Genomic DNA, 21556 nt, shown 5'->3' on the forward strand with positions numbered 1-21556 from the left:
AAAGTTTTGCCTCTCCCGGGTTTGCGAAGATATATACTACTTTTCGGTGGTGCTAATGCTGTCAGCAGAACTAGGAGATCAACGTCTTCGCCAATAATGAAAACAGCGTCATATGATGAACACAAGGAAATCGCAGTAGGTATTGACAATCAACTCATCAGCATCTTCTTCAGCCTGCTTAACTGTAAAATCATCCTGTATAAATTGCTTCGTTCTTGTGAAACTTGAACTGGCATTGTTTCATCGAAAAGAACATCTGCAGACATGAGCATCCAGGCAACGTCCTGTAACCAGGACTCAATCAGTGTTGCCAAGTCAGCTGTAGACTAGGATCCCACTATAACAAATCAACGTCATCGAGTACACGGATGATGCTATATATTGTAACGTAGAAATATGTTAAAATGATATTGTGTAATATGTTCGTACAAAATTTTTCAAGAAAACTGGAGTTTTACAATTTTTTGTAAAAATTTTCTTCTTTCAACCGCTGTAACTCGTTACCTATTAGACTTACAAAAAAAATTTTTAGACAAAAAATGTAGGTAATTTAGTTGTCTTTAAGTTTGCCTTCAACAATTTGGTTGTAAAATCAACCACTTCATAATTATTTTGAAAAAAACAAATTTTGGCACCTTCAATCCAAGATGGCGGATCGAGCTCGACCCCCCCAAGGTCGAAAACTTTTTTTTTTCTTTAGAGTCCCAACATATGTGAAAATCGCTACTACCTAACCTTTTGCAAGGTGGAGCCCTTTTTTATCCCCCACTGACTGGACTACAGTACAATATCAACAAATTGTTAATTTGGTGCAAAGAAGACAGATTTTACTTAAATGTCCGAAAATCGGATCTTTCGGAATAAAAAATCTATTGACTTTTAATTACAATATTGAGGCATTAACACAAATTAATGACTTTGGCATCACTTTTCAACCAAATCTTTTATTTGTTTAACCACATAACGGAAATCTTTAAGAGGGGCTCACAAATGTTGGGATTTATAACTAAGTTGATTGATAACTAAATTGATTTATTTGTCTTACATGTAGTGTTTTTGTAATTTCTTTTTTACTTTATGTTACTCTTACGTTTTACCAATATTGATTCATATTTAGTTTTATTTTTTTATTTAGTTTTCTTTTTTTTTTAAATCATTTCTTAATATTTTCTCATTATACTTGAAAGCACAATTTTACAACTGTATATTTTGTACCTAATTTACAATGGATTATATCTATTTACTTTCAGTATCTCCTGTATAATACAGATATTCTCATATTTACACTGCATCATGTATCACTTTTATGTAGCCTTTTTAGGCGTATATATATACAAATAAATAAATAAGTTATCTAGAAATTTCAAGCTAAACTGGTATAATATTTTGCATTTGTTATAAATTAACTTGAGCACAATTTTTCTGCCTCGATTACATTACAATATTACGCGTGTACAATTTATTGAAATAGTTCAAAATATTTTTTTTAGATTTAAATTGGTCATTCCAGCAGTGTTGTTGATCTATAACACACTTTAAATTATCTATATTTTAAATATGCTTAAATTGTCAGACAGAACGATATTCAAAGACTTGGTATATACAAAATTCTTAATAACGATGCATTTGAATGATACAAAATTGCTTGCATTGATAAGCTTTCGGATTCCATTACGTAATACTAGAAGTCGGGATTTAATTCAGTGCAGAAATTCTCGGACTAACTACCATGATGTACTCCTCATTGCCCATAATACTAATGGAGGGTAATAATTATGTCGAGTCATTGAACAACTTCAATTTATCACTTAAGGCGATTCACTACGTCGTGTTATATTTTAAATTGAGCCGCTATCAATAACAACCCTTACGTAGATGGCGATAAGGTTTAAATTCCCGCTTAACACCATCCGCCTGTTTTGAATTATGCAAGAAAAAAACAGCCAAAAAGTGCCTTTTATTTAATTTTGTGGAAGTTCAGGCATAAATATTTAAAAAATTTTCGATCATTTTATAAATAACTCAATTTTCCACATTATGCAATAAAATCATAACCGAAAATGGGTTCGTAAGTAGGAGATTTTGAACTTTAAAGCAGTTTTCATAGGCCTTATACATTATTTTTTTCTGGGCTTAAAAAAAGACTTAAGAGTGGGTTATAGGGCAGAATGGTGATTTGCTGGAAAACGGCTCTCTAAAACGGCTTAATACTACCTTTCGTATGTCATTCTCAGACTTCATATTTTTTGATACCAATCAATGGACTATTATTTTTCAGTCTGCATATTTTTTTTGTAGTTGTTGTAGGCATTCGACTATAAAAATAAAAACATTGATACACCATACAACCCACTTTTAAAACTTCGATCCATGATAATCACATTAATAACGGTTTTACACAATATTTTTATTATTTTTCGGAATAACTTATTGAGTAAAACCTCAAATTATAATATTTAAAAAAAAAAAAAAAAAAAAAAAAAAAAAGAATTTGGCATTCTCAGACTATAAAAATATTACCATTCGTTATTTCGGCTACTGGCATTATACCTAGCTCTCTAATCAAAAATTTAGGCGTATTAGATCTATCAAAAAATTTATATATAAAGATGCAAAAGTCGGTCATTTTGAATACATGTAGGATAACAAAAGATTTTTTAAATATTTATGTTGAGGGATCAGTAGGATTTATAGGCCCTGTTAGAAGTTCTACCGAGCCGAACCCTCTGATATGAAAATATCTGGAGACGGTGAATTTTTTTTCCCATTTGATATCTGGTGATTTGACGTGTTGTTGTTCTTGTATTGTTTTGTATTTATTTTACTTATATAATGCACTTACATAGTGTTGATTGACTAGCTGATCATTTGTGGAAAAGTGAGTGGAAGGGTTAAGTTTTTCCTTTGGGGAAGACTTAACCCGGACAACTAAATCGGAAGTTTAAAAAAAAAAGACAATATTAGTGATTTTTAAACGCAAATCTGAAACAGAAAAATCAGAAAAGGAAACGGTCACATCTGGTAGAGCATTGTCCCGGAAAGACAAGGGTCCTGGGTTCGTGTCCCAGATGTGACCGTTTCCTTTTCTGATTTTTCTGTTTCAGATTTGCGTTTAAAAATCACTAATATTGTCTTCAATATTTAAACAATATTTTTAATTTAAAATATGTATATAATACACACATCTGTAGAAGTACGGCTTCTTATTATCGTTATGCTATCTGTGGATATTAAAAATTAAATAAATACTTCATCTTGCACCAAATTTTCAACACATTTCACAGTTTTTTACTTATTCCGGGATGGAAGCCCCCGGTGATGGCGGTGAAACTATATGCTCCCTGTTTTACGGCGTATATATTTCGAAAATGCCATCAAAATGTTTCATTAATGGGTCTAAAAGTAGAATACCGACTCACTTGAAGCATTGCAATAATCTAAGGAAGCTACAAAAACAGTGAGTACTCACAAATTCTCTTTTTTCGTATAAATTTGTCGCATTTTATATTTTCAAGTGTCAAATTCTTTGAAACGTGTAAAATCCAACATTCAATATGCGTTTCTATTCCTAACCGTTAGCACGAACTTCATGATGTTCTGGCGCGCTGACCTATGCAGGTGTGTGTGAGAATTCGTTGTCTTTACACTCTGACTAAATTGTGAGAGTAACGTTTTTTCATATGGCCACGTTTGGTAATTAAACCAAAAATTACCATCTCACGCCGGATCATTTTTAGTTTGGTAAAATCAGCCTTTTTAAGTGACAGTTTTTCAAGTTTTTCACTGTTCCGACCTTACATGGAGTATTAATATAAGGAGTAAACAAGTTTATTACCGTTTTTTATTTTTATCTTTAGATTAAACAGACAAAATAAACTTTTTAAGGAAATTAACAATAATATCGCCTTTCCGCGTATAAACACGTAACCATTCACACATTGTCAAATCAAAGATATTCTATCTATGTGTGTGTTGTAAAGTTTCAAATAATTATATTATTTTTCTCTTTGTAGATCAATACATGATTTATCCATAGCAGCCGGAAAAAATACTCCAAACAAGGTATGCTTCGAGCAACAAATGAATTTGACTGCGTTGGAGTCACGGGGGTGGGGGGGGTTCTGGACTTTTTCATCATAATATATTATTTTTTTTATTTAGGAAAAAATACAGCAAAAACACCAATATACGATAGAACCAAATGAGTCTACTGTAAATATTGCACACAAAGGACCAAACTTGGAAGATTTAGACCACGAGGATATTCTTATTGGTTCATCAGCCACTACTGTCGAAAAGGTACTTTTATACTTATTGACTTCAATTATCTCGCATTTACTATTCGTCACCACATTTGGATAGGGTTCTAACTTCACTTAACTTGTTCTGAGATATGAGGTGTCAAAGTTTGAAAAGACGATTTCTTATAGCCTATTTACCTATATTCCTGATATATCGGAACACTTGTTACATGCACCTGCTTTAGCCCTCATCAAGTATATTGTCGAAAGGCGAGAATTTTTATGATTTCTGTGACGCGTGTTCCCAACATCGTGATAATAGGTTTGTATTTTACTAAAATTTTATTTCATTTTCAGGACCAAAAAGACAGCAATTTTTTGGGGAAATTACCTGTGACCAATGACCAAGGATGGAGCTGTGAAGAATCAGAGCAAGAGCTTGTTATTGAAAAGGCGATAGAAGAAAGCGATGATATTTGCATAGAAGGGCGGAGAGTAGTACAATTTGATTATTTTTTTGAACAACTCCAATGTATTAGTCAACATGATTCCCTTTTTAACTGCAATTTAAAGCATTTACGATTTACCTCAGAAAATAGAAATGGTTTGAACTCTACTTCTAATTTAAAATGTGTGTTATGTGGTAAACATTTTAAACTTTAAACGTCCTTTCTTTATGGATTGTTTATTACCAGAAATCATAGATCCTAGATTTAAAAGATTAATGCCCATTCGTGACCCACAGTATATTATATCCGCGTTGGAGAAAAAACGAAAAGCAGCGACACAAATTCGAACAGAAAAACTTAAAAAATGCAAGAAAAATCTGTTACGTGTTATTGAAACTAATGTAAATATTGTTCAAATTTTAGATTCTGATACGATTTAAGATAACTTCCTGAAGAGCTCATCTATCAGCGGGCACAGTGGAATTATTTCTAACTTAACCCTTCCTTGAAGTTCCTTTTATTTAATGTATTAAACATATACACAGGCTGTTGAGGGACGTACTTGAGTTACTTTAACCAGTAAATCCTGATATTATTTGCAGTAAAAACTGTAAATGAATTTTCGGACACCGGTGACATTTTCGATGTTCGATGTGACATTTCCGGCGACATTTTGAAAAAGTCACAGGAGAACAACATTTTATTAACATTTTTCTCTAAATAATGTCAGGAATCACTGGTTAAAGTAAGTCAAGTACGTCCCTTAACATCCTGTGTATATTAAAATAAACCTTTGTTCCACCGCAGGGGAAGCTTATGGCGCAGACTACGCCAGTAGAAGAATACCATCATCACTGCCATGGTTGCCTGGATGGAGTCCCCCCTGATGGCCTTCAAACGAAACGGGAGCCTGTCAAATATCCCCCATGAACATTTATTATCATATACTATATTTTTTGTTTCTTTTCTGTTCCATTCTATGTATGAATGCATTGTTATTTTCTCAATATTTGTACTACTTTTGTACATTATGGAATAAACTATCATTATTATATTTGTTTTATTAAAATAAAGAGTGAGTGTCGCTGCAGTTTTGATATGGTTTTCTGCGGCCGCTACGACAGCTACTGCCATGGTTAAAAAATATTGTTGTTTAGTTGTACTAAATAACACAGAAAAATTTAACAAATAAAAAAAAATAAAAAATAAAAAAAACTTTATTTTATTTCTCGAGGTCAATATATAAGAAGAATAATACAAGATTTTTTAATTTTAAATATTTTTTAAATCTCTGCCATTACGGAGAATAAAGCAAAGCAACACTTTAACATTACAAATACAGTAACAATAAAATGTATAACATGATAACATTAAATAACATGTAAAATTTATTGATAATAATTTTATGGATTACTTGAACCATGAGATACCAAACACCGTTTATAATGGAATAGCGCTAACACCTACATACCTAACTACCTACACTTCGGTCCCTAACGAAACGCGACCACGAAAGGAACCAAGCAACCGCTAACGGTGCAAAACGCCGCTTACGGTTGCTTTTCTCCTTTCACATAATATCGCGAACTTAAAAACCTATTGTCAGCTTTTCAAACCTAACATGATTTACAATAACAAGCAAATGATGAAACATTTGTAAAAAAGATCATACTAAATACTCTACCAAAATAGTAAGTTCCATAAACAAGCCACATTTTGTTATTGGTTTGTTTTTTTACTTGAATATCTATATGTCTCTTCATAACTCACGTATAATGTTGAATATTTTACATTGGTGAAGGAACCCTTACTGCCACATAGCGATTTAATAATAAACATATTTTGGCAGTTTCGGAAATCTGCCTTGCCTATTATATGCTTTTAACTAAAAAATACTCGATTATTTCAAAAACCAAGATGTATTCTACTCGAAGTATTTAATTAAAGCATCTGAAACATTTCTAGGCGACCAAATTTTCAAAAAAAAAAACATGATTTTGCATTACTACGTATGGCATCTCCTTAAAAAAGACAAAAGGGCCAGTTCAGTTATTTATATAAAAGAAGAAAAAACTATGTAATAGTAATATACTTGCATATAATTTTATGAACTTTTCCTACATAAAAGTCCCTAAAAAAGGCGTTGCTAAATAAATTAAAAAATCTTTTTTTAAGCCATAATAGTTGTTTCTTATTAACAAATTACAAAAATGTTTCTTTATAAAATCTTTTTCTTAACTTCGGTAAAAATAAATAATAACTGCGCCGTCAGTAAATAAACTAACAGCAACAAAACAAGAACACAATAAATATTTTTGCACCGAAATTATAATTATAAAACGGTAAGAGCTTTAAATTAACATGACGGATTTCAAGGTTGTCGAATTTTAATTGAGGAAAGTGGTAAAGATAATAAAAAAATTCTGGGCTACAGCAATAACAAGATTGGCAAAGGTAATAAAAATAAACAAATAACATAAAATAACGAAATAATGGAGACAGAAGAACCAGCTAAAATTGCAAACATTTTTAACAACTACTTCGTTAAAGTCGGAGATAATCTAGCTAAAACAATTGACTCTTACCACCCTAAAAATACTACAATTACATCCGGACAAACTTGCCCATATGTCTTTGAAAAATACAAGTAGAAATAAAAATAAAATAATAATGAACTTACGAGTATCCGCAAGCCCTGGTTTCGCTCACATCACAGTTAATGTATTAAAACAAATGAGACAATTACTATCGAAACCAATTACACACATCAAGTACTAGTTAGTAACTTGCTGGCCACCGAGATTAATAAAAGCATACAGCAAGGAATTGTCCTAAAATATTTAGAAATACAATATAACCCCGATATTCAAATCAGGAATTGCAACCGACATCTCAAAATACCGTCCCATATGTATTTTATCAAACATATCTAAAATATTTGAAAAAGTTGTACAATCACAATTAGCTAAGCATGTCACATCAAATAAAATAATCAATGGTAACTAATTCGGATTCAGAAAAAAATGTGTTTTTAAAGGTGTGTTGAATTGTCATTGTATAGAGTTATCGTGGAACCAATAGAATCAAGTTTAGTAACGATAATCGCAGACTTTAAATCAATGTTTGATTGATTCTTTTAAAATCAACCCTCATACTATTTTACTCAATAATTAATTCAGTGTGTTTATACCCAACTGATAATCCAAGATTAGAGGAACATGGATTCGAAACCTACGTGACTGCTACCACACTTCTTCAGTTGTTCCGAACGGCAAGAATACTGAACATTGCCATGACGATAGCCAACCTCCGATAAGAAATATCAACAGAATAAGAAAAAAAATAATCTAATGATGTATCTTAAAAACTGTACTAATATTATTACGTTTTATCAAATGGAATAGCGTCCGGAACAATACGTGAGAGATACTCGTGTATCATGAAAATCATGGCGAAAAAGTAACTAAAACGTTATACGTAACTTATCGTATTGTTATTTTTTGTTAATAATAGTTCTTACTATCCCTCTTGTCAGTGTTAGTATGGTCACCCTATAGTTGTGGCTGATAAGCCACCACAGGTACTTAGCAATACTCATTTAGTTTACAGTAGAATGTTATTGTTGCTTATCTACTATAAATGTTCTGTCCAGCTGTAATTTTAGTTTGAATAACTGTATTTAGTATTTATTTTTATGTGTTTATATTTTTCATATTAAATTAAGTTTGCATGCATTCTTTTTTATTTGTATAATTGTAAAGTTAAATATCACGACACAGGAATGCCGTAGTGAGATGAGCCGCTCATGATTTTATTGTATTAATACACTATTTTTTGAATAAATAAATAAAAACAAACAAAAAAACTTTCCTAGTTATAAAACTACGAGAATAAACACGAATGTTTACTCTTCTGCAAAGATCTTCTACAATACCTGACTTCAATATTCAAGGGCGACTCGTGGATAGACAACATTTTGGCAGCCACCCAAAAGATTATTTATTTTGGCTTTTTTACTCAAATGAACTGGCGTGTTGATACTGTGAGAAAAAATATTTCTGTATTAAATTAATGATTAGTTTACGTAAATATTACGAGCACAGATACCTTCATAAAATTTTGTTAATCATAATAATTTTTTTTCTCATAACTTCAACGTGAAATTTATATACAGGGTTTTCCAATAATAGGTGTTATTTTGAATAGCCCGCTATTTCGGTAGATGTTACTTTTGAAGCTGTCATTTTTTGACATTTGACAAGTAGAAACTATGCCATTAATAAAAATGGAACGATAAATGCTTCAACAACGCATTGAAATTATTAAAATTCACTTGAGTGAATCAAATGCAAATCATCTCGAGTGATGAGGCCCATTTCCACCTCGGTGGCTTCGTCAACAAGCAAAATTGTCGCATCTGGGGCTCGGAAAACCCAAGAGTTATTGTTGAAAAGCCTCTCTATCTTCAACGTGTGACTGTTTGGTGCGGTTTATGGTCCGGCGGAGTCTTTGGACCTTACTTTTTCGAAAATGAGGCTGGAGCAACAGTTACGGTGAATGGATTGCGTTATCGAGAGATGATTAATGATTTTTTATGGCCGGAATTGGATGGTATTGATATAGACAAGGTTTACTTTCAACAAGACGGCGCTACGTGCCACACAAGCAACGAAACCATTCATCTTTTACGATTGAATATCAAAATAACACCTCTTATTGGAAAACCCTGTACATAACATGAATTCTGTATCGGCACGATAAGGATTGGTTATTAATAGTGTACTTTCCAAAGTAATTAAAAACCGGTATAAAAATAGTCGATACAATAAAATATACATAATAATAACTATTAAAAATCGAGTAGGTAGGTACATTATATAATAACATTATTTCAAAATGACTTGTTGTCAAACGAGTATCGTTGGTTCGATCTGCTATGAATGGGTCTATAAGTAATTACAAGTGTGGGTCGTGTAAAGTGAGAACTGAGTACTTATTCATATTGGTCGTAAGTCATATAATTCTGTGCCACGTGTGCCCCATAATACGATTGGATTTGAAGAGGAACTGCTGAACGGCCTTATTCATACAAAACTTAAATTCCAAATAAACTGAATACGCACGTGTAATTATTTATTTACTTGAATTTAAAATTATAAAAGAGTATGAAAAAGGACACGTAGCCGTTCCTCTCAAGAGGAAGCTACAAGCCAAAAATGTGTATATTCTTGGTATACCTTATATTGTAGGTAATAGGCATTAAAATCGCTTGACAAACGGAGTCTAGAAACGTTCGATTTCAAGCACAAAACTGGTTTTTATTTATTTTGTAAATAATTTTAAAAGAAAGCAAAAAAGTTAATCAAATGATACTGTTACAGATAATCTTAGCTATAATACTGTATTTTTTTTAAAAGTAGTTCCTGTACACGTTCATACATTTCTTTTGAAATATTTTTTTTAGTAGTTTACATTTATATTTTTTATTGAGTAATTTTTTATTTTATTTGTATTCTACTCCAGCGAAACGATAGGAAATCTTAATACTCTAAAATTATCTAAAGCATATTTTTGGTATCCATAATGTACACCAATTCGTTATAAAGATTAATGAAAATAGTGATTCGGGGGATTATTTGGAGTAAAATATGTATAAGACATTTTGGTTTCACATATCTGAGTCTGCTCCCAACCGTCTGGATAGTGAGAATAGCTTCCATTCTGCAACTTGCCGCAAATACACGATATATATTATTTAAAAATTAATTAATTGTTAAAAAAATTAAATAAATAGAATTTTCTTGCGCACGCCAGGTTTTGAAAACGTAACCTCCGGATTCATGGTTGAGGGCTTCACCCCAAGACCACGGAGGTCAAATAAATAAATAAAAAGAGGCTAATATAAATTAAATTAAGTTTATTTGTTTAGGCCCGGTTTCGAACCTGCGACAAGGCTTCAGAACCGTGAAACTTTGTGGAAAATTTTGTTGACATATACGAGGATATTTTTATTTATTTATTTATTTCATTTAAACGCCCATAGGGCTTTTACATACAATGCAATTATGTTTTTTAAATACAATAACAGTAAAGAGTTTACATAATATATAAGAATATACAGATTACTTATTTGGGATAGTCATGGTGTTATCTTAATTGATTGTCTTCAAAAAGGAAAAACTATTACAGGAGCATACTACGCATCATAACTTGACAAGCTGAAGGCAGAAATTGCGGAAAAACGGCCACATTTGCAGAAAAAGAAAATCCTGTTTCACCAAGACAACGTGCCGTCTCACACCTCAGCGGTTTCCATGACAAAAATCCACGAATTACGGTTTAAACTGCTTGACCATCCGCCTTACTCACCAGATCTAGCCCCAAGCGACTTCTTTTTGTTCCCTAATCTAAAAACTGCGCTCGGAGAAAAGAGATTTTCGTCAAATGAGGAGGCAATCACCTTTGTGAACAATTATTTTGCAGAGAAAAACGCCGAATACTATTTTGACGGGTTAGAGAGATGGAAGCATCGCTGGGAGAAGTGTGTAGAGTTACAAGGAGACTATGTAGAAAATAAATAAAAAAACTTAAGGCGATGCACTACGTCGTATAATATTTTAAATTGAGCCGCCATCAATAATAACCCTTACGTAGATGGCGATAAGGTTTAAATTCATGATGTTCAGGCATAAATATTAAATTTTTTTTCAATCATTTTATAAATAACTTAATTTGCCACATTATACAATAAAATCATAACCAAAAATGGGTTCGTGAGTAGGAGATTTTGAACTTTAAAGCAGTTTTCATAGGCCTTATACATTATTTTTTTCTGGACTTATAAAAAGACTTATCTAATAAATACTCGATTATTTCAAAGGCCAAGATGTATTCTACTCGCAGTATTTAATTAAAGCATCTGAAACATTTCTAGGCGACCAAATTTTCAAACCAAAAACACATGATTTTGCATTACTACGTATGGCATCGCCTTAAGAAAAAAATCTTGTTTCATTGTTAGGTTATTGAGTAATTTTCAGACTCGTATATGTCCTTACTTCAGAACTATCCTTGCGAATAGCTCACACTTAATACATCTTGTTCACGCTAATTTTTATGTAAGATTTTTTTAATTGAACTTTTTACATGTTGTATTATATTTGAATTCTCCCGACCACCATACTAATGCTCTTGTCGAGATGGTCGTAATGTTTTTTTGTGTTGTGTTTCACTAACATCCCCACATTCTGGAATTAAGAATAATAAAGCATTTAATATTCTTATTAAAGTATGATTTTGAAATAATTAGTTTACAGATGAAACCAATAAACAAAGAATAAAAAGAAATACGGTATTAAATAATAAATAAATATAATAATTTTTTAAAAAATGATTCGATTCCAGACACTAGTTTGGTTACACTATTGACTAGCACTTGCTAGTTGTTGGTCTTGCCGCGACACGATCGCTGCGCTACTTGCAATCGATCGTCGTCACGACCGGCGACTGCGGCAGTACGGAATTCAGTCGCCAGTCGCCCCCCGAAGAGACCGCTACGTCGCGCGCTGCTCGATACGATGAGCTCCGACCAAAGGGAAGCGGTTCTGTTTCGCGACGATCCCAGATTCAACATTCTCCTAGCTAAATCTGTATATAAACATCCTTGTCTCTACGACTACACTATCTCAGAGTACACGAGCAAAGTCAGCGCGGAGAAGGCTTGGTTACAAGTCGCCAACGAAGTCAAGGAAACGAGTGAGTTGCAATTCAGCCATTATTAGTTAGTTTTTGTCTGTTTTACTCGGAACTCTCAACTCGTGGGATGCGACATGCGATCGAACATGACACGTCATGAACGCATGACGTTGCAGTGTGACGCCATCGTGCATTTTACAATTTACATAATACGTCACGCATTCGTAATAATATTTTTTAATGAAATGTTTTTTTTTTAACGTAATTATTAACATATTTATTTCATTATGGGGTATTATGAAATTTTCAAAAGTACCTCAATAGAAAATTTTTTGGTTGGTAGTTGGTATTAACCCTGAAACAATCTCCTCCCAAAAAATTGCTTTAAAAAAATATAATATATATTTTTTTATATATCTGCGGGGGTAGGCAGAGAGGACGGACCGCCAAACAACTCGGTCTTGCACACATTTTTTGCCTTATTCACAATCATACATACTCTTCTATTATTCTGACTCTTGACATGGCCAAACTCAAGTATCTGATTCACTCGTGCCATGTCTTCCTCGGGCGTCCCCGATTTCTGCTACCATTCGCATTTTCGTCATATATTCTCCCTACACTCCTTTCTTAGTTCATTCGATCTACATGCCCAAACCATCCGAGCGTCCCTTTCTTAATCTTACTCATTACGCTTATATCAGCCTTTCACTCTTTGCGGATCTCCACATTTCTCACACGATGATACATGGGTTTACCTCAGGTACTTTCATCCTTTTTCTGCCACTCCGCACTCTGTTTTGGACTGCTAACTTCGCTGGTTTGGACAATTTTTTGTTAGCGCCTACTGAGTTCAGTCCTAAACTAGTCCTAAGGTAACTACATACTTGTCAAAAATAATTAAATAACAATGATAATATAATTAAATGCTGCTATTTTAATTTAAATGTAATTTTTTGATGTTTTTTACAACATTTAATTATTTAGTAGGTAAGTATTGTAACATTTTAAAAAGGGTCTCAAAAGAAAAAAAATGTGGAAACCTGAAACGATTTTCTCACAAAAAATGCGCAAAATCTCGTAATTAATATAAAATAAACATTAATATTAATTAAATGCTGTTATTTATCTAATTTTTAACTGTAATTTGTTGCATTATACAATTGTACGTAAAAAGTTCGACCATCACAATACGGACAAGCGCATAGATTGGTGGGACGCAGTATAAAATTATGTTGGACGGTCTCCGTGGTTGAGGGTTCAAATCCCTGCGTGCGCAAGTAAATTTTATTTAATTACGTTGTGTTACTTCACAATTTATTCATTAAAAATATATACAGTATACTTGCGGCACCTTTCATAGTGGAAGATACTCTCAGTATCGCCCTTTTGTAAGACCACCATTCAGAATTGAAACTTTGCTTGAAACTACTAAACTGTTTAATTGTATGCCCATTACTCTGAAGCAACTACTAACTGCAAATACATCCGAAAAGATTCACAAAAAACATATCACAGCCTGGATCAAAAACCAAGATATTTTTTTTTTCAAAACATAATAACTCCAAACCAAACATAACTAAACCATAAAAAGTGTATAATAAATAAACACGTTTTTCGAGATTTTACCAACTATACTCACACTTACAATACAAATATATTCACTTACATATATGTTAATATATATTAATATATTTTTTTAACATATTTATTATGAATATTTAATTTACAAAAACCATTAAAATTTTATGAATATTCAATTTACAAAAACCAAAAAAAAAAACAAAAATTAAGACTTATAAAAAATAAAAACTTTCTTCTACAACACATAAATACTTGTCACACCTATACATAACCACGTAAACACCTCAGCACAGGTTCTCCTAGTGAGGTGTTCAGGAAACATACAATATTACTCACATACAGTTTCACCTTCTCAAACCTACCTTACACACAACATATTTATAGTTTGAAATATATCATGTACAAATATAAATAATTATGTGAACACTGTAAATATTATATAGAAAATAAAAATAAAAATTTTAAAAAAATGGCTTTGGGCGTGCTTGGTGACCAGATCTGAATAGCCAGGTACTCCGCCACCTTCCTCGTCCGCATCTCCTTCTTCTCCCCGCTACCTTCAGTCTCACAACATACCCAATTGGGGATGCCATAACCTCACTGACTCCAGACGGTTGGGACCAGTTGGGACTCTTGTGCAGTATTCACATTTAAAAAAAATGTTTAAAATTTGTTTAAACACAACCAGAAATTAATAGAATATATAATATTACTATTGGATTCCCCGCTATGCTACGCTATTGCTAATGTCTTTCTCGGTTGCCTCCCATTACTTCCACCGTTCCCTACTGTACCTATACCACAATGTTACTGTTAAAAAACTACATTACTTCGAATTTACGGTGCAGAGATGTATTCCTCGGGCTTCCCCGGCTTCTTCTACCATTTACAAATCTCTAACACTGCTGGCACCACAGACATAGGAATTAATAGACGAGAAGATAATGGCGAGGGGTAAAATCAACTGTTGAAGAACGAAGGGGGTAAGGCTGACTGTGATTCGTCAATAAATCAATCTGACAGTAAATAGGCATCTCGCATTATAATATCACCATTTAGTTGTTAAAAGTAAAATCTGCTTTTGAATGAATAAACATTTTTACATGGGAGCGCAAATTACTCGCCACGTTATGAACTAATTTGCGAAGTCCAAATTCGGCAAAGTAAATTTCTTCTGTTTGCAGAGTCGTAGTTAGTTTCAGAGTATTTAGTTAAGACACTTTTACAAATGTTTCATAATTTACTTACCCCAGTAAACAACGATGAGCACACTTGAGAATCGCTACATTGTGATGTGATAGTATATGTTTCTAAAACTGATCCTTATAATACGGTGTGAATAAGCTTAAAATAAAGTAAAATAATGCTTACTTATGGAATGTAATACGACAATTGGGTTTATTCTCTTTTTCACATCTATTTTTACAAGTTTTCATATCACAAGTCAACATTTTGCAGAGTTATTTCGTAAAATGAACCGATGATGCCTCGACCATAGTTCGCACAAGAATGATGACGTCACGTTTTCAAATTTCACTTGAGACAAACGCGAGCACAGCCGGCTCCAATGGAACCGGTATGGGGAGTGGAGATAATACGCTTTTAATCACTTAGGGCAGGTCTACTAATATTCATATGTCTATGGCTGGCACTAATAACAACAAACTTAAAAAATTTCAGCAATATTAGTCGACTACCAGTTACAATTTAACTCAACCATTTGGAATGCATTTTATAATATAAGACGTTGTCCTGTTACAGACCGCCTTCAGTGTGTTGAAGTTTAAGTTTGTGGTTACATGTATTTTTGAAAGAGAATACTGAAAAAAAAATTTTTTGATCGACAACAGCGCCACCAAATTTCATTGAAATTGGTTGGGCCACCATACACATTCACAAAATTTCATTGAAATTGGTTGGGCCACCATGCACATTCACAAAATTTCATTGAAATTGGTTGGGCCACCATACACATTCACAAAATTTCATTGGAATTGGTTGGGCCACCATACACATTCACAAAATTTCATTGAAATTGGTTGGGCGGTTTTGGAGACGATTATCACGTAATTATAAGCCACTGTCAACATTTTTAGCATCAATAAATACATAAAATTCATCGTTACCGATAAACGTCGAAATGGAAACGAGTGGTGAAATTACGTGGGGCGTTATTTAACCTTTTCCTTACTGTGCTAAAACAATCCACGCGTTCCAGTGCTGTGTAGTCAATACACATCTCAAAATAAGCGATTTAATATGTGAAAAATATGAATATTCATAGCTAATCGCTTATGTTTATTATATTTTATATCAAAAGTGATAATAATTGTAATTTAATTTCTGAAACATGAAAAAACCATCGGCAGATGCTAAAAAAACGTGCGAGGGGTCCAAATCTAACGACGTTCCGCGTCCGACTGGCTGGCGGCTGGCGGCTGGCACACACACAGCTGTGTGGTCGGAGGTATCGATGGTCTAAATCAAAATACTGCGGACGTGTGGATTTCTCACATTCCCGCTTAGCAAACTAAAGCGGGATATCAATAGCGTGTCATTTCCTCGCACACTCTTCACGTAGCAGTATCACACGGTTGATTGTATTGGTGATTTTGTTTCCGATTTTTAACAAAAATCTCTGATTTATAATTGCATTTGAAAACTATGTAAAATATTATTTTTTAATTCAGTGCATAAATGTATAATGGAGAAATAGCTAAAATCTGAACCCAGAATTAATTATATTTATTAGTTAGTTATTAGAAGCAAATACACACCACAGATAAGGAAAGTTTAAGGGAAACCAATCCATTTTTATTTCTAGTCCCGTGTTACAAAATCTCTTCCCACAGCCCCTTTCTCAGACCGCCCCAGAACATCACCTAATCGTATGGAGAATTATTAAGTTTGCGCAGCACAAGTAGAAAAGTTCGGGTGAGGCCGTACATAATTATATGTGGGACGCATGAAGAAATCCGGGACGCCTGAAGAAGTTTTGATACGAACAAGTGAATCAGATACTTGAGTCGGGCCATGTCAAGAGTCAGAATAATAGAAGAGCATTATGAGACGATTATGTATGAACGTCAATGAGGGCAGGAGTGTGAGCCAAAAAAGAGTTGTTTGGTGATCCGTCCTCTCTGTCTATCCCTGCGGGAAAACAGCGTGATGGTTGATTAGTTAGATTTACTCAAATTAATATAAATTTTTTGCAAAATATCATTTGATTTTAAGAAAATAGATTGTTATTGAAATAGTGAGATCGGGTGATGTCAAAAAAACTTTTTTTATGTACCTACAAGTAATATGTGCGCATTTCTAATTACTTTTGAGAATGTCTTATAGGTTATAGGTGTGAGTAGAACATAATTTCGTGAAGCGAGAGTTTTTTGAAAGGTTACAGAATCTCTTGTCCCATTTCTGCGTAATATAATGTTAATATAATATAAGTACGTATACATTTGCGAACCGAAACGCAAGCGGCGTTTCGCGCAATTTGTCGTTGCTTCGTTCCTTTCCCATAATTTGAGTTTCAGTATGGCAGTTCGGCTCGCGTATGTATACGTAGAATTACTTATGTTCTTTTCAGGTTTCAGCATTCGGTCCAAATATTTAGTATGTGTTTTTTTATTTGTATTTTTGGTTTTAATTTTAAGTAGTAGACCTATACCTATCTACTTGTGTTTTGTTTCACTTTAAAAAATAAACGCATTTTTTATTTGCATTCAATATGAAACAAAATTACCGGGAGATCTTATTATAAAAGGTCATTCTGATTTCCTCCGCTTTTCAGATTCCAGAATTTAGTCATAATAATATTTTTGAAATTGTTTCAGTAAGTTGCTGTAAAACAAAATGGAGAAACATGAGATCAGTATTCGTCAGAAAACAAAGAATGAAAGCAAACATCAGAGGCAAACCGTATTACTTGAATGAATACATGAAATACCTCATACCATTCTTGAAGGGTTCACCGGCTAATCCAAAACAAAGAGAAGAAAACAACGTGGAAGATACAACTACAAGAGACAGTTCTTCACCACCTCACACCGAATTCGTTGTAAATGAAGAGATAGACATTGATGATGCTGCAGAAGATGATGCAGAAGATGGTGGCGATTGGACCGATAGTGAAACAAACCCCCTGGCCAATAAATACTTAGACATCAAACAAGAAATAGTTGAAAGCGTCCCAGCTTTGAAGTGGAGCAGAAGACGAAAAAAGTCTTCAAAAACTCAAATAATAGAATCTGTACCTGGAACTAGCCAAACCAAAACGCAAAATACCAGTTTTAGTAGTTGTTACGAAGATGAACCTCGGAGGATGTTTCTTCTCAGCTTGGTGCCTGAAGTGAACGAATTCACCGAAACACAAATGAGATCTTTCAAAAGAAAAGTTCTTGATCTAATTGACGAAATATCTGAAAGTTGAGGTCATTTAATATCTATACTATATTATCGCTTTCGTTTGGTAAAATTTCTTCATTCCGGAAATTTTCGCATCATTATTAATAAACATAAAAAGTTTTCTTTTACTACGGAATTAAGAGTTAAGATTTTGTGAAATTCGTTTATAAATATTATCATAGTTATTCATTCCACGATTAAACTGTTATATTGAAAAGAGTTTTAATCATAGCATAGCTATTATTTCAATAATAAAGAGAACTTATAAATCTGACTATATTATATTGATCTACTAAAAAAACAACAAACAACCCATTCCTCTAAAATAAAGAATATTGACTATTGAATATTTTTTTAACATCAAAGACACAAAGCTTCAATCTACATAATATGAGTAGGTCATGTTTCTATTACGAATTTGTATTAACAAGTCATTTCAACAAAATCTTCTCTCGCTAACGAATTAATAATATTTATGCTTCAAATCCGCTCATTTATAAACACCCCAAAATGTTTGTGCTTTAACTAATCACAATAATATATTATATTCACAAAAAACCTTGAAATATTAATAGACTCTCCGTTACCATTTCAGAGTGAACCGCGCGGTTTGACTGGCCACTGGCCACTGGCCGTGCGGCAGTGACCTCAACATTGTTCAATTCTCATTTCAGTCTAATAAAATTGGAAGATGTTTGCATGTTAGCACAAAAGTTATAGCATACCTATGAAATCATTGCACAATGGCCGTCAACTCTAAATGTTTATTTTGTCTGGTTTAAAGGCAAGGCAAACGCCTACATTAAGTGAATAATAGAATTCACACTTTGTGTAATCAAAAAATACCTTTAGTTAGTCAAAAAAAGTCCTCGAAAATGAGGAGGAAAGCTATTAACTCGACTCGATATTATCGAAAAATTCGTGACATTTGCCTGAAAAACAGGAGACAATTATGAGTGAAGGACGAGAATTATGAGTGAAGCCGGATTTATACTTCTGCTAGAACAACCAGGCGTCGCGGCGTCGTCTTTAAGAAATACCCAATTTAAATTTAAAATCTTTCTATTTAAAATATTATATAGCCTCAAACTGATATTGAAAAAAATTTTTTAAGCCAAAACACTTACGTCAGACAGATAGATGAAAATTGAAAATGAAAAATTAAAATACATGCTTCAAAATTTTTAAGAGATTATGTATTAGTGTCAAAATCGCAATAGGGTATTTTCACTATTTTTTTATTCTCGAAATGATATGATCGGTTTTATTCGTTTATTCGACGTTGAGGTCACGCCGGGCGACGTCGGTGACAGCCGTCATACCAGCCGGTGGCAGTTTCTATGCCATAAGGACGTTGTAGACAGTTGGAACCGCTTCAGAATATGCGGTTTTAGATCATTTTTTAAATAAAAAAATCAGGATTGAAAATATTATACAGGTTTATAGTGCATAATCATAAAAATACATTTTAAATCATCCACACAGTTTTTACGGTATTCATAGTTTGTTAAAATACCCCGTTAGACTTTTCGGGCTTATGGCACGGCTGGTGGATAACAGGTGAAATTAAGACAAATCAATCACAATGAATCAATCATTGGCGTCCTTGGCAGGGGAGAGAAACTGATGTGGGTTGACGACCTAAACTAAACTAAACTAAACTAACCTAACCCAATCTAAGAGACGTCGGAAGGTTGCGAAGGTCAACGTTCAAAGACACCAAAAGGGCGATGGAGCAGAAGTAGAATCTCAGAAATATCAAGAAATATAATATTAAACCTAGTCAACTTCATGGACTTAAATAAATTACATAGACAATGATATAAAGACAGATAAATATATATTATTTTCTAATGTGAACATTAAAAACACATGTTGGTAGGTGCATAAAACTGGGTAATAAAATGTTTACGAAGAACTTTAATCGACGATGAAATCTTTTATAGGTATTGTGACGTTTAATAGGTGTTGGCACAAAAGCTTTTCCGATGGCCAGGGCTAATTTAAAACACACAGCATTACAAATGAAAGCCTAAAAAGAACATGACAATTAATATGCACCATAGGTACTACTAGTAGAATAAGTCCACTGAAATGTTTCATATTTGGAATTGGATTTTTTCTATCATGGACGAACACACAAAAGAAAGGATCAGTTGTAGTCAATTTAAATCTATACTTTATACCCAGAAGTCATTTTAAAAGTCAACGCACTTGAATTTAGTTTGAGAGCTTTCGATTTCGATTCTTCTCGCATCACCAAATCACCAAACTGACATGTTTCAATTCATACAATGTACAATAACTATATTTTTACTGACATGTTGCAGGGACATTGGAGGTTATAGAATCGTTTTAAAAATAAATTTAGAGTCCTGACGTTTCCTCGCAAAGCCGTTGGGAAAGGGTGTGTCCACCTCCAGTGACATGTTGCGTCCAGTACAGTTGAAAAATACAGCGAATTAGATATTTTAATTAATCTTAAAATGGGCGCTGCCAATTTATTATTATGGTGTTGTTTGTCAATCTTGATAGATCTTACAAAAGTGGTTTTATATAGCCATCGTATGACTCGTAAATAAGATTTATAAATAAACAATTTTAACCACGTTCGTGCAATCCACCAGCGCAATGTGTGTACCTGTAAGGAAAACTCGCTTGGCGCCGTGCATTTGGCAATGTACAATGTACGTACAACCGTTACGCCACGCTCAAACGTATATTATTGTGTACCACATAATTTTTCTTTCGGATACCCTTCGGGTAGTTTTATGGCTCGAGCACCTGACTCGCGTATACCACGTTGGAAGATACCCGGATTAATCTCGCTACACGTCCACACGAATCTCTTTACCCCGAGGTCGTAAGTGCATTATTAGTATTATTCCACCACGGCTAAACTATTTGCCGTTTCACAATGTTTATTTATGCGGGTAATAAAGTGTAACACTATTCAAATTAACTTAATTTAAGTTATCCGCGGCCTTGCGGAGAGCGTTAAATGCTGCTTTTTTATTCATGAGGTTGAGCCACATAAAACTTTACGTTCTTTTATGCATTATCATAAAGTTTGACAGTAAATTTGATTGCCCATGTTTGCAAGATATTAAATTGATTTGATTTATTGCCGTACAATTACGATGATGTCAGCCGAACGATGTGTCAAACTCTCTACTCATT

At 33.3% G+C, this 21556-nt stretch overlaps 2 protein-coding genes across 2 annotated transcripts in view; one reads left to right on the forward strand and one right to left on the reverse strand.

Moving 5' to 3' along the window:
- for (cGMP-dependent protein kinase for) overlaps positions 1-21556 on the reverse strand; it is a 297038-nt gene that overhangs the window by 262679 nt on the left and 12803 nt on the right. The gene's annotated exons all lie outside the window — the stretch shown is intronic.
- Positions 12237-18577, forward strand: LOC149426628 (uncharacterized). The gene is made up of 2 exons (XM_089637743.1): positions 12237-12445; positions 17806-18577. The coding sequence occupies exons 1-2, from the start codon at positions 12268-12270 to the stop codon at positions 18399-18401; spliced, it is 774 nt and encodes a 257-aa protein (XP_089493869.1). The 5' UTR covers positions 12237-12267; the 3' UTR covers positions 18402-18577.

This window comes from Hesperophylax consimilis, chromosome 1 (assembly GCF_061612785.1).
Source record: "Hesperophylax consimilis isolate HC1 chromosome 1, BYU_Hcon_1.0, whole genome shotgun sequence".
NCBI classification, from domain to species: Eukaryota; Metazoa; Arthropoda; class Insecta; order Trichoptera; family Limnephilidae; genus Hesperophylax; species Hesperophylax consimilis.

What these genes read in the sequence shown, in the direction of transcription:
- LOC149426628 (XM_089637743.1), top strand. Translation starts at nt 12,268, where the DNA reads ATGAGCTCCGACCAAAGGGAAGCGGTTCTGTTTCGCGACGATCCCAGA. An exon ending in CAACGAAGTCAAGGAAACGA is followed by an intron (nt 12,446 to 17,805) that starts GTGAGTTGCAAT and finishes AAATTGTTTCAG; the next exon opens with TAAGTTGCTGTAAAACAAAA.